The sequence below is a fragment of the Bos javanicus genome, chromosome 15, assembly GCF_032452875.1.
Source record: "Bos javanicus breed banteng chromosome 15, ARS-OSU_banteng_1.0, whole genome shotgun sequence".
NCBI lineage: Eukaryota > Metazoa > Chordata > Mammalia > Artiodactyla > Bovidae > Bos > Bos javanicus.
This window is the reverse complement of record NC_083882.1, coordinates 6489314-6504138: the sequence shown is the minus strand read 5'-3', so window position 1 is coordinate 6504138 and position 14825 is coordinate 6489314. Positions and strand designations below refer to the sequence as shown.

The window sequence follows — 14825 nt, the reverse complement described above, 5'->3', positions numbered from 1 at the left end:
CATTTCTTCAAGTGTCAGTATGTATTAAGCAGTGACCTGAAATTTCACCTTAAAAAGTTGAATAGATGTCTGAAAAGGTAATGTATCGTTCTTATTGCCGTTTTCCGTAATAAAACTTCCATCTGCTTACTGAGGCTAACACAGTCCATAGTTTGGTCAATGTTGTATCAGTGACAGAAATTCACTAGTGTAAGAATCCAATCTAATTGTCAAATGGTGTATTACAGGTTCAACTCAAAATATAACTGACTGCCTTGGCTGTGTGGGGGATACAGTGGTGTTGAATGAGACCAATCTGTGCCATCCAGATGTAGGCTTTATTTGGAGCACGCGTCAAATCTACTTGATTTGTTAGTTAGCATTATATTTAAAGATTAATAATCTTGAACTTTACTGCTTAGATTGCTTTCTCTTAGTTACTTTAAGGGATTTATTTTTAATTGACTATGTATTTTATAATAAGCAGTGAATTCACATTATTCAGACTTGAAAAGTTACAAAAAATGTCTCTCTTGAACATCAGTTCTTTAGTCACCCAGTTCCCCAGCTACAGAGCCAACAGGTGTTAATTGCTCCTTAGCTGTCCTTCGATTCAGATTCTCTGGATATGCATGTAATATATCAATACAGTCCTCCTCTCCCTTTTCCTGTTCTCTGCTGTGCCTTTAACTTGGTGTGCCTTAGACTGCTCCGTGGCATTGCCTGTTAGAGCTGCTGCTTGTTTCTTTCATCTTACGGCCGCTTTACCGCTTTACATACTACACTAATGACAAGGATGTCTGTAATAATAATAAACTGATGTACCCTTTGTACTGTTGGTGGGTTTTTAGGTTATTTCTGGTCTTACTACAGAAGAGGCTATGTTGAATATCCCCATCGTGCTTGTGAATAACAAAATATCCTTTTTCTTTGCTAGTTTTTTAGAACAGATCTTCTGTTTCCTTTCAGCCATGAACCAGAGAATCAGTCAAAGTGCTCCAGTGAAACAGCCCCCCCCGCTGGCCCCCCAGAGCCCACAGGGAGGAGTCCTGGGCGGTGGCAGTTCCAACCAGCAGCAACAGATGCGGCTGCAGCAGTTGCAGATGGAGAAAGAAAGACTGCGACTGAAGCAGCAAGAACTGCTTCGGCAGGTGAGGCCCCAGGTTAGAGACCAGCCTTCCACTCTTGGGGCTTTGTTTTCCTACGTGAAGCTGGGTGTGTTTCATTTTGGCATCTGTTGGTTACAGAGGAATGTTGTTTCTGTACTAGAGTGACACAGAAACCTTCTGTCCAGCTCTGTCCTCATCTTAGTTTCTTTGCTGGCCTCTGAGCACGTGGGCTGTCACTTGTAAACCCGTGTCACACAGAGGCCTTTGGGCCATGTTCACTGCAGTCAAGCAGAAGGCAAAGGAAGCAAGGGTGCTTTTCCTCAGATATACAGGCATACCTCGGAGATATTGCCCGTCAGTTCCAGACCACCACAGTAAAGCGAGTGTTACAGTAAAGTGAATCACATGAGTTTTTTGGTTTGCTGGTGCGTACAGAAGTTAATCTTTATACCAGTCTATAGTCTATTAAGTGTATAATAGCATTATGTCTTTTAACAGTGTATATTTTTTAAAAGTACTTAATTTTTAAATACTTAACTGCTGAAAAAAATGCTAGCCATCATCTGAGCTTTCAGTGAGTCATCTTTTTGTAATAGTAACATCACAGATCACTATTATAAATAAAACAATAATGAAAAAGGCCAAAATATTGTGAGAATTACCAAAATGTGACACCGAGGCGGAAGTGAGCAATTGCTTTTAGAAAAATGGCTCTGATAGGTTTGCTAGTCACAGGGTTGCCACAAACCTTCGATGTGTTTTTTAAAAAAATGCAGTGTCTGTGAAGTGCAATAAAACGAGGTATGTCTGTACAGGGAATTGCAGACTATTTAATATCTGAAGATTTCACTAAGGGAGAAACTCTGGAACATCACTTGGGGAGAAATATTTTTTACTTAAATTATTTGTCTAGGAGAATATACCAGTATGATACCTCTCAAATGACAGCTATGTTTCACTATTGCTGAATCTAAGATGTGTTTTATTTAAAATGTAACACAGGCTATCCCAAGTTTAGAAGATCCCCAAGTACCTTAAAATTACCTGCTTGTGGTTGTTTTTTCACGTTGGGAAGGGCAGGTTCTAACATTAGAGAGCTGGAAACCTTTAGGGCCATTTCTGTCGGTTTTGGTTCCGAAATACTGGTTTTTCTGTGCCTTAAGAATACAATCCCTCATCTCCAATTTCAGAGTGATAAATCTAAAGTTCAGATGTTGGGGGTATGATCTTAGTATATTTTAAAATTTGTATATAAATATTTTGGGTAATAAAAACACAATGTGATTTTGAAAGTGTACAAAAGGTGTAAGTGAAAATAAAATCTCCTTTTCCATTTCTCTAGTTCTCTTTTCTGGATGTAAATAGCTAACAATTTCTTATACTTCGCCTCACCCCCGCCCCAGACATTCTCTTTATTTACAAACATGAAATACACGTGTCTATACTATGGCCCCTGCCCTAAATCATAGCATACTAAGGATAGGCATTAAAAATATCATTATACGCTACATTTTTGCTGCCAGGATGTAGACATTTGAACAAGGTACTGTTTTCTTCACGAGGGTTATATTTTAATAGTGTCACTTGAGTGTTAATGGAAATAGATGAACTTGGTATAGTGATTGAGCTCTGATTTGGGGTTTGAAGAACTGGTACCCAAGGATTAAACTGAGCCATGAGGATTCCAGGCCGCCACACTTGTAAACTGAGCTGTCAGTAACCTGCCAGTATAATCTGGTGTGGTTGGCCCCAAAAGTGAGTAAGAGAGATAATGCCAGTATATGGTGTCATGAAGTGGTCTTGAAAGAAGTATTTCCTCATCTGCCTTTCAGAAAGTAGAAAAAGGAAGCATGTTAACAAGTTTACTATACCACTGACAGACTTTTAACATATTAGTATAAAGGAAAGATATTTTTCATTTAAATAAAACTGTATCACCGGAACAAGGTAGCACCTTGGAGAATATAATTATATAGCTATTGGAAGAAATAAAGTAATTTCAGGGTACGTTTTACGCAGCCTGTTTTCATTGCTTGCTTTTCATTTTGTCGTTACTGAGTACTAGATGGTGTAAGTAAATATAATTTCACATGTGATTTGAAGACCATCAAAACCAAGAAACCTTATTAATAAGAAAGATTAAAATCCGTCATTTTGTTGCTGTAGATCAGCTGTCTCCCATCCCCCATCCCCTTCCCACCCGGTGGGCAGAATGCTGCTGCTTATAAAATTCTTTAGAATAAAGAATTTAGAATTTTCCTAAGCCTTATTCCCACTCTTACTCTGGGTGACGGTCCCGGACAGAATACCTTCCTTTACAGGTGAATTCTTTGTCTCTTTACTGCCTACTGTGTTGTCTTTTCTTCTGTTGAAGTGACCGACCTGCTCTAATCTTACACTAATGGGGTATTGTTTAAGGTGTTTGTTTTTAGCAGTCAGTATAAATTCGGTTTAAGTCTTTTGGCTTCCTGTGAACTTCTTCCATTGACAGTTTCTTCTTATCACTGAAACATCAAATTATATTTTTCTTGCTTCATCTAATACTCAGAAGTAAAGAACCTGCCTGACCAATATCAGGCTGTGTTTGAGTCCTGACACCTGAAGTCTTCCTGTCCTGCCCTCAACGCTGTGAACACTGCTGAGGCTTCTGTTTGTTCCATGGTGACTCCACTGGCTCCTGTCTCCCCCAGTCTGCTTCTTCTTGAGCTAGCTTGGGAATTCTGTGCTATGGTGATATGTCTGGATGGAATTTGTAAGTCAGCCTACACAGCCAAACCATGTGGCTTAAAGTAATTTTTATCCATCTTATTTTTCACTCTTAGGCAATGCGGAATATCAATCCCAGCACAGCCAATTCTCCAAAATGTCAGGTAGGCTCTTGTCTGATGTTTTAGCATTGAAACAGATATGCTGTTAGGAAAGAGAAAAACTTGTGCTCCGGGGGCCTGTCCTCACTGAAGAATAACTTTGAGGCCTCTTCCTACCCAGCTACTTAAGTTAACATTGCTGTTCCCAGAAAGTCGACACTGTCTGCTCCTCCCACAGTAGTAGTCCTTTTGACTCGTGGAGGTCTCTCCCCTCAGCCCCCACTGATACGTAGTGTGCGCATCCTGTAGCCTTGAAGTGTGCCTGGTTTTTATTTGTGTAGCCTAAAGGAGTGCTTACGGTGACTTATAGGAATTAAAAATTTGAACAGTAACAAAGCTGGCACAGATTATTTACTTAGGTAGGCTACTTTAGGAAATCTTATTAGAGTATAATGGTACTACTAGGAAAGGGGAAGTTTTTTCTAGTGGACATTCCAAAGAAAGAATATCAAGATCACTAGAAGAGAGAAGTGAACAGTGCTCTACCTGAGTACTCTTTTGGGTTTCTTTGTTGGCTTTTATCAGCATTTCTCCCTGGTGAACCCAAAGAAACAGTGCTTGTGAAGGTATCTTACTTAGATGCAAAGGTTGTGGCCACTTTTTCCTTCTATAACATAGGCACTTGTCTGACTCATGAAGAGAATCTCATTCTTAAAACCAAAGAGATCTCTGTGTTTAGGGTCACCAATTATGGAGGAATTAGGAGCTGAGGGATTATTGCACTTTTTTCAGGGGGCAGAAGCGACCATCAGATACCTCATTTTATTCTCTGTAGCTCTTCTGCACTAGGCTGACAGGTGCATTGTGTTGGAATGAAAGGTGGAAGTAGGAATTGTCAGAACTCCACTCACATTAGATTCTGTTAACTTGTCTGTCTAGAAACTGTACTAGATAGAATCCTCACAGAGACCAGCTGACTTTGTGAGAGGAAAATCTCTATTCTGTATCTCACTCATAAATGCTTTCTTTAATCAAGAAATCAAGTAAGGGAATAATCCATGAACATCATCTTTGCTAAAGCAGTGCAGACATTCTTACAGTGAGGGCTGCTAATTTCACATTTGACTGGGAAGAGCACTGTAGCATTGGATCTTTAAATAAAGTGGAAACATAGGAGCAGACATTAATTCAAATGAGATTTGGGATCAAGCAGAAAGTCCTCTGTGTTAAAGTGTTTTGAAGTTGTCTCCTGTTTATTTTTTCCTATTAAGATCTTAAACTTTAAATCTGATAAATAAATGAACTACCTTCAGGTCTTTATTTCATATATCAGTATAAGTTTAAATAGTTGCTCTCATTAAAATTATCAGGAGTTTTTAGATACTTCTTTTACTAGTAAAGCTTTATAAAAGTTAAGGCTTATAAATTAAAATTCTATTATCAATAAATTTGTATGGTATTAAGATTACAGTGTTGATCCCTTAGATTTGTCTAAGCCAGAGCTGGAAACCTAAAAGAGATAGGTTTTATTAAAAGTTTTATTTCTTAAATTAGCTTCCCATGTGTGGAGAATAAAATATTATTTGCTTGTTATATAAGTTTCAGTTGTCAGTGTATTTACCTGGCACACTTGGGAAAATGTATGAAATTCCAATGTAGGGCTAAATTTGGAATTGCTCAAATACGTAGAAACTGGTGGTATTTGTATCAAGCAAGTATTTGTGTTTTTCTCATCCTACTTATTTTCTAGATTACCTTAATGTAGATGTCAGGAAAATTTTCACAAAGAACAGTCTTAAGTGAAGATGCCTTTAAATAAGGTTACCAAGATAATCAAGAAAGCAAGAAGAAACTTTCCAGTATCAAAGAAGAGACTGTACAAAGGAATGATGAACAAAAAGCAGTGGATCCATTCAATACTTGAGTGCCAGGCAGTTTTGTTCAAAGTTGTCAGATATCTTTGTTTTTATTTGTTTTTATTTTTCTAATATAAATTAGTACAGATGAGTTAACAAGCACAATGAAATCAGTGACATTATTTTATAATTATATAGCTCATTTGCTCTGGACTGTGGGAAGGTATCAGACTTCAAAATGTTTACAGATTACTAAGTACTTCTGCATAGGATTAACAAAACATGTCTGTACTGTAGCATTCTCTATACTCTAGGATTCTCTGGTCATGTAAGCTAGTGGCAGTATGGGTGAGGGTAATGGAAAATTCTGAAAAATTAAGACAACTTTAAAGGCATTAGTATATCTTCTTAGTTAAAAATGGAAATTATCCCCTTTGTTAGGGTTTGTTGGCAGAATTTTGGAAAAACTTGTCCTCATAGAGCTTTAAATTGTTTAATTTAATTCTGATTAGCTATTTTTATGTTTCTAAAGCAGTTTCTAGTCTCAGGAAAAAACAACAAAACTTTGAAACTGTAAGAATTGTCTTTGCTCTGTGAGATTGAGCGTGCATGTAATGTTCAACTTGGAGAAAAAATAGTTCCCCCACCTGAGTGTGAATGTTTTTACCTGTTTTAGGCTTAAGAATGAGGTTCTTACCGCCTGTGGTTCCCTTAGTACCTGTGAGATCAGGCCTAAACTCTGCAGCCTGGCTAGTGTATGGTCTGTGGTCAGTAGTCTTCTTTCTTTCTCTCAATTCTGGTTAAACCAGTTACCTTCCTTCAGCCAAGTGCACGCCTCTGTCTTGTTGCCATGATCCCACTCATGAGGAATCCTTTTGCCCTTCCCTTTTACTAATTAAGATTCTCCATTTCTTTCATCAAGCCTAGGTCAAAACACATCCCCAAGAGCCCTCATCAGAATTCTTGAAAAACCCAGAAAATAGAAATAAGACTGCTATGTATAGGTATCTTAACTTTATTTTTGAGCAAGTAATTGCTTTACTTGTCATAGAAATTATAGCTTCATAGAAATTATTTATATTGCAAAAAATATTTTGCAGCTAATGAATATTGTGTAGTTGCCATTCCATGTATATAGTAATAAATACACACCAGGGTCAGTTACTGGTTTTGAGGGATTAAAAAAATTAATAAAAAATAATTTAAATAAATAAAAATTAATATTGTAGTATTAATATCAAACATATTGTACTACACTCTTAGCCCAAAATGGTGAAGAAATTCAGATGTCCATAGTTTTAGTCAAATAGAGCAAAATAATACCTCTTTTCAGAGCCATGTGAAAATAATCACTGCAATTTTTTTTTTCTGAATTTAATAATAGCAAGTTTTTGGCTTTCTTTCCCTCCAGACTCTCTTTTATGTTAGCAGATACTAGAAAAGCTAAGATTATCTCTCCTTTTTGAAGTCTTAGTATTGAGTAAATCATAGATTCATTTTGGTATTTTCCCATGAATATTTTATTTTTAATGGGCATATTAAAAACTGTATAAGAAGGGAGGAGATTCAGCCTCATGCTCTGCGTACTCTAATAGATTATCTCATTGTTTTATTCATTAAGGTCATGGTAATTTGAACAATGTTATAGTAACTTTATTACTTTGAGACCAGTGAAGTAGCATAAATTACAAAAGAGATCAGATCTGTTGAATCGATCAGAGTGTTGAATCTCAGGATCATGCTGTGGGAATATAAAACTGCAAATCTATTTTGATTATCCCTTTTTAAGAATTTAAGATTATCATACAGTTCTCATAACTATCCCCAAATCCATACACATTTTTTAGTCAAAAAGGTTGTTCTGAAGTTGAAGATAACTTTGGTAAGTGCCACAAATATTTAAAAAAACAAAAAGCGTTCTCAACATTGGTTAAATGTTTTAATAATTTTTTACATGATTAAATATTCTATGGTGGTTTAAAACTGTGTTAGAAAATGGGGTATGACGAGAACCTATCTTGAATGGTTGAAGGAAATGGCTTTTTTCCTTGTGTTTTAAAAATTGTTGACGTAAACTGCTATTACCAAGACAAACTGTTTAAAAGATGTGTATTTTTAGAGTTTTTCTCCATTTCTAAATTTTTGTTTCTAGTTCACTAAACTAACCTACTATAAATAGATTGGGTTCAAGAAGGGGAAACTTATTTGTGTGCCATGTATTATCCAGAAATGAGACATAAATAGTATTGGCTGAAGAAAAAAGTTGCTTTAAGAAAGTAAAGTTGACATTAAATTTATAGGATTTTCTATGAATGGGATCATAACTTTTTCACTTTAACATGATTATTTTGAGATTCATTCATATTATATCTATAGTTCATTCCCTCTTATTGCTAGTATTCCATTGTAGGAATATGCTACAGTTGTTTATCTGTTCACCTATTGATAGATATTTGACTGGTTTCTAAATTTTGATTTTGTATAGACATATGCCTCCATTTGGGTACTCTTAAGAATTTAATAATCTGCTGCTGCTGCTGCTAAGTCGCTTCAGTCGTGTCTGACTCTGTGCGACCCCATAGACGGCAGCCCACCAGGGTCCCCCGTCCCTGGGATTCTCCAGGCAAGGACACTGGAGTGGGCTAGTAATCTAGCAGTGTTCAAAGTGTTTCCGGACTACTGACTTCTTCTACTGCCTTTCTCCTTATTTTTCTAAATAATGTGAACCAAAGCATCAATTTTTTATGCAGCCAAAATACTTAATATCTTAAAGTATCTTTTTTACCCTATGAGAAATGGTACTGCCATTTAAATAAAAGAAGGGAAATTTTAAAAGGACCAATGGCTTATGTCTAGATTTTGAGTCCATAAAAGTCCACTATATAAACCAGGCGCATCCTGTTTTCCTTTATAAACCATCCTGGAAAGTTCCCTCCAGACCAAACTGGGTCCATGAGTTTTACTTACAGTGCAGATAGCCCTGGCTCCACACGCATCCCAGATTAGCTAAGATTTACAGGCTCAGTGGGAAAAGTCACCACATTTTTGTATTATTACAGAAGAAAATGAGCTAAAAATACTTGCTTCCGTTAGAAAAAGTCAAATACTCTAAAAGAACTGTTTGACCTTTGAAATACAGAAGCATGATAAATTTTGGCTGAATTTCATATAACTTGCTTAGTTCTCCATTTTTGAAAGTCTGTCATACTATTTATTCTGACTACCTTTGGGAAAAGACAAGCTTGACGAACTTGTATTTTTAGCTCAGTATTCTAATTTTAGACATTTGTTCGGATAAAAAGCTTCTTTAGAGATAGACGTAACTTTCAACATGAAATGTTTCAACTGAAATCAGTTTTTGTAGACAATCCAAATATGTCCCAAGGCTGATTTTTAAAACAGCTATGCCAGATTTACTCAATTACAAAATAATGTTCATATTCATCCAAAGTGCTTTAATAATTTCAATAGAATGGATGTATTCTACATAGGTATATGTAGATATATACAGGCATTATTTTAAGATGGATAGTATGAAGAAAGTTTATATAAAATATTTTTGATTAAAAAATTCAGATTATGTAACTTCATTTCATATTTATCCATATTAAAGTAATTATTTTTCTATAAAGGCACTGGGCTTTCCTGGTGGCTCAGACGTTTAAGAATCTGCCTACAATACAGGAGACCCTGGTTCGATCCTGGATCAGGAAGATCCCCTGGAGAAGGGAATGGCAGCCCACTCCAGTATTCTTGCCTGGAGAATCCTATGGACAGAGAAGCCTGGGGGGATACAGTCCATGGGGTCGCAAAAAATCGGACACAACTGAGCAACTAAGCTCACAAAGTCACTAGCAAAAATTCTGTACACTCTGAAACATTTTTAATATTTTACTACAAAATTGTTAATTTTATGCAGTGTGTTCACTTTCACATTTGCAGTCCTTGGCTAAGAATAAAAAGAATTATAAAGCTTACTCACAGTGAAAACCCATGATCTAATTGTTCCTCACTGGCAGCAGGACAGCTTTAGGGAGGAACTCTCTCAGTTAACCTCACTCCACATTCACTTTCCTTTAAAACCTGACGAGGCAAAGCACAGAGTCAGACACTTCTGCGATTTTCCATCTCTATATGGATGTGTGTGTGTGTGTTTATATGGAAGTGGGCCTTATTGTTTTCATATTCATGTGAACTCCAAACTTATATATAAGAAGTGGGGAGAAGTTGGCCTGTTTTCCTACATAAGTACATATGGTTTTCCTCCCCAACTCTTGACAGTTTCTTTAAAATATCAACAAAAATGTTGATCTTCCTTATTGAAGTCCATGAAATAAATTATGTTCACAGCAGATGAAAATGTTAACAAAAGAATTAATGCTTTGGGGAGGGAGCTACCAAGTCAACTTCAGTTACTTGAAGTCGTTTTGTTTTTAGCAAATACTGAGCTATGTGAAAATATACCCATCTTTGGATAATATATGTATAAACTATTATATATCAATTATACCTCAATAAAACTTCAAAAAGTACTTCTATTCAACCCTGGTTGGTTTTGGGATTTTGTTTATTTTACCTGTAACTAGAAGTTTCGAACCTCAGCTGAATATTCATACCTGGTGTGTATGGGTTCCGTAATCTGTGTATATGTTATTTGTATTATTGGCCTTACCACATTACATGTGTTTTCACGCCGTATTCCCTACTGTTAATGCTAACATCATCCTGCCACCACTCCCAGTAAATAAAGTGGCATTTTTCCCCCCTTGTTCCTTTCAAGTTCAGTTTAGGTGAATCCCTAGGTTAGTTGCTCTTAGTCTTGACTCAAAAATAGATTTGATGAGAAGTATATATTTCCGTATCCTGTCGGGGGGGGTTGGATATCTTCTTGAGCAACTTATAAGAAAGATCGGCCTTCTTATTCACATCTCTAAATTACCTTTCTTTGTAAATGTGGATAGTTGGTTCTTCACTGTCTGCTGACAGTAGAAATTCAGTTGTTAAAGACAGCAAGAAGTAAATATCTGTCAGCTTCAAACAAGCAATGTGGCAGAATGAGAACATGGAGATTTTGCACATGGCAATTAGCTTTGGCTTCATAAAACCTTAAAAAAATAGAAATGATCAAAAAGGGTAAGAAAGTTGTGAAGGACAATATGAAAAGTATAGCCAGTTTATTAAGTTGTTTCAGTAATGATCTATTTGCTTCATGTTGCAAGAAGTCAAAACTAGGTACACAGAAAACAAAAGAATGCCTCTTCCCGAGTCATCAACCTCATCTGGAGCCTGTAATTTTACTCATTTTAAACTTTATTGCTTTTAACATCCTCATATTTTAATAGCAATATAAATTCTTCAAAGTGTTTAGAAGCTCTTTTATGCTCCAAAGCATCCATTAATTTATTCACTTTGTACCTTTAGGGACAGAGAAGAAATAGTGAAGGAATGATTACAATATCTTGTGATAAATGCTGAGATAAGCGTGTACTAAGTGCTAAGGACATATATATGTCAGGCTGAGAAGAGAAGCAGAAGGAAAAAGGAACAAAGCAAAGGTATAGCTATCTGACTGCAGAGTTCCAAAGAATTCTAGGAGAGAGAAAGTCTTAATGGAAACAGTGAGAGACTTTATTTTTAGGGCTCCAAAATCACTACAGATGGTGACTGCAGCCATGAAATTAAAAGACGCTTGCTCCTTGGAAGAAAAGCTGTGACAAACCTAGACAGAATATTAAAAAGCAGAAACATCACTTTGCCAACAAAGATCTTTTTGTCAAAGCTGTGGTTTTTCCAATAATCATGTATGGATGTGAAAGTTGGACTGTAAAGAAAGCTGACCACCGAAGAATTGATGCTTTTGAACTGTGGTGTTGGAGAAGACTCTTGAGAGTCCCTTGGACTGCAAGGAGATCCAACCAGTCCATTCTAAAGGAAATCAGTCCTGAATATTCATTGGAAAGAGTGATGTTGAAGCTTAAACTCCAATATTTTGGTCACCTGCTGCTGGGAATGATTGAAGGTGGGAGGAGAAAGGAACGACAGAGGATGAGATGGTTGGATGGCACTACCGACTCAATGGACATGAGTTTGAGCAACCTCTGGGAGCTGGTGATGGACAGGGAAGCCTGACGTGCTGCCGTCCATGGGGTTGCAAAGAGTCGGACACGAATGAGTGACTGAAGTGAACTGAACTTTGCATTGATCAATGCAAAGAAATAGAGGAAAACAATAGAATGAGAAAGACCAAAGATCTCTTCAAGAAAATTAGAGATACCAACGGAACATTTCATTCCAAGATGGGCACAATAAAGGACAGAAACAGTATGAACCTAACAGAAGCAGAAGATTGTAAGAAGAGGTGGCAAGAATGCACAGAGGAACTATACAAAAAAGATGTTAATAATCCAGATAACCATGATGGTGTGATCACTCACCTAGAGCCAGACATCCTGGCATGTGAAGTCAAGTGGGCCTTAGGAAGCATCACTACAAACAGACCTAGTGGAGGTGATGGAATTCCAGCTGAGCTATTTCAAATTCTAAAAGATGATGCTGTGAAACTGCTGCACTCAGTATGGCAACAAATTTGGAAAACTCCGCAGTGTCCACAGGACTGGAAAAGGTCACTTTTCATTCCAATCCCAAAGAAAGGCAATGCTAAAGCATGTTCAAACTACCGCACAGTTGCACTGATCTCAAACACCAGAGGAGTAACGCTCAAAATTCTCCAAGCTAGGCTTCAACAGTATGTGAACCAAGAACTTCCAGATGTTCAAATTGGATTTAGAAAAGGCAGAGGAACCAGAGATCAAATTGCCAACATCCATTGGATCATAGAAAAAGCAAGAGAATTTCAGAAAAACATCTACTTCTGTTTCATTGACTATACTAAAGCCTTTATGTGGATCACAACAAACTGTGGAAAATTCTTAGAGATGGGTATAGCAGACACTTTACCTGCCTCCTGAGAAACCTGTATGCAAATCGAGAAAAAACATTTACTTGGACACGGAACAGCAGACTGGTTCCAAATTGGGAAAGGAGAACATCAAGGCTGAATATTGTCACCCTGCTAATTTAACTTATATACAGAGTAGTCATGAGAAACGCTGGGCTGGATGAAGCACAAGCTGGAATCAAGATTGCCAGGAGAAATATCAATAACCTCAGATATACAGATGACACCACCCTTATGGCAGAAAGCAAAGAGGAGCTAAAGAGCTTCTTGATGAGGGTGAAAGGAGAGTGGAAACGTTGGCTTAAAACTCAGCATTCAAAAAACTTAATCTCAGGGCATCCAGTCTCATCACTTCATGCAAAATAGATAGGGAAGCAGTGACAGATTTTATTTTCTTGGGCTGCAAAATCACTGCAGATGGATACTGTAGCCATGAAATTAAAAGACGCTTGCTCCTTGGAAGAAAAGCTATGACAAACCTAGACAGCACACTAAAAAGCAGAGACATTACTTTATCAACAAAAGCCCATCTAGTTAAAGTATGGTTTTTCTAGTAGTTACGTGTGAATGTGAGAGTCGGGCCATAAAGAAAGCTGAGCGCTGAAGAATTGATGGTTTTGAACTGTGGTGTTAGAGAAGACTCTTGAGAGTCCCTTGGACAGTTGAATTTCATCAGCAACTCTATGGATATGTGTTTGAGCAAGCTCCAGGAGTTGGTGATGGACAGGGAAGCCTGGTGTGCTGCAGTCCATGGAGTTACAGATGAGCAAACCAGTTAATAATCCTAAAGGAAATCAGTTCTGAATATTCACTGGAAGGACTGATGCTGAAGCTGAAGCTGCAATACTTTGGCCACCTGATGCAGAGAACTGACTCACTGGAAAAAACTTTGATGCTGAGAAAGATTGAAGGCGGGAAGAGAAGGGGATGACAAGATGAGATGGTTGGATGTCATCACTGACTCGATGGACATGTGTTTGAGCAAGCTCTGGGAGTTGGTGATGGACAGGGAAGCCTGGTGTGCTGCAGTCCATGGAGTCGCAAAGAGTTGGACACAATTGAGCAACTGAACTGAAGTGAACAGGGTGTTAAAGACATAATGTCCATCTGTGTAATTCAATCTAAAGATGGAGATGGGGTCGTTCTGGAGAATTACCTAGAGAAGGTAACTGGATCTTAAATAGAAGTATTGTTTTTTTTTTAGTCAAGAGAAGAATGTATGAAAGATATAGTATCAGAAGAAAACATGCCATATCACAGACCTGCAGTCTGTGGGGAGTGCAAACTGTCTTTGTTTTAAAGTCACTTTGTTACTTTGTAAGATGAAAGTGGGGCGTGGGTGATGTTAGATAGAAGATACAGAGAAAACCAGTAAATGGGATCCCCAGAAGCTGCTAGGAGCCTAGGTTGGCCTAGAATAGGAGTTGGCGGTGGGGAATCCATTTTTTAAGCCTGGAAGAGAAGATGTAAGTATGAATGAAGATGGCTTTGTGGGAGCAGCCCAGGGTGACAGGGGGAACCAGAAAACCATGATTGTGGCTGATGACCTGTAGTGTCCTGATTTAAATGGGAGGGAGCTGGAGAAAGGGAGAGCACGTGAGTGACTGGGGGCTTGGGAGAGTGTGCCAGATTTGGAGTAGTAATCATGAGAATGTGAGAAAAAGTAACCAAGAACCACCCCCACCCCCAACCACGACCACCACCAAAAAAAAAAAAAAAGTAAGTGATACTAGAGGCCCAGCCAAGACCAGAGAATTAATTTATGATAATCTGGATAGCTGTATGGTTTTTCTCTTAGCATTTCTTAGCAATCTCAGCATAGAAATGAAGCAAGCATATTTTTAGTATTGATGCATTGTTGGAATTTGCTGTGTTGAAACAAAATTTGTGTGTGTATCAAGAATCTTAAAGGTACTTGTGTGTATTTACAATGATCCGCTCAGGGCTTCCCTGGTGGTTCAGTGATTGGGGGTTCACCTGCCAGTTCAGGGAGCACAGACTCAACCCCCCACTCGGAAGGAGGTCTCGGGGTGGCTGGGCCCCATGGCGCGCGCACCTGCGCACTCAAGCAGAGCTCTGCAGCAGGAGGGGCTGCAGCCTCGGGAAACAGGCGCCC

At 37.9% G+C, this 14825-nt stretch overlaps 1 protein-coding gene across 12 annotated transcripts in view; it reads left to right on the top strand.

Moving 5' to 3' along the window:
- YAP1 (Yes1 associated transcriptional regulator) overlaps positions 1 to 14825 on the top strand; it is a 134815-nt gene that overhangs the window by 107906 nt on the left and 12084 nt on the right. For 3 of the 12 annotated variants that reach the window (XM_061440120.1, XM_061440114.1, XM_061440113.1), the window contains 2 exons: positions 949 to 1130; positions 3911 to 3958. In XM_061440120.1, coding sequence (XP_061296104.1) covers positions 949 to 1130; positions 3911 to 3958 — 230 coding nt within the window. Of the gene's footprint in view, positions 1 to 948; positions 1143 to 3910; positions 3959 to 14825 lie in introns of all 12 variants that reach the window. The other 9 variants (XM_061440119.1, XM_061440110.1, XM_061440111.1 and 6 more) reach the window with 3 other exon arrangements.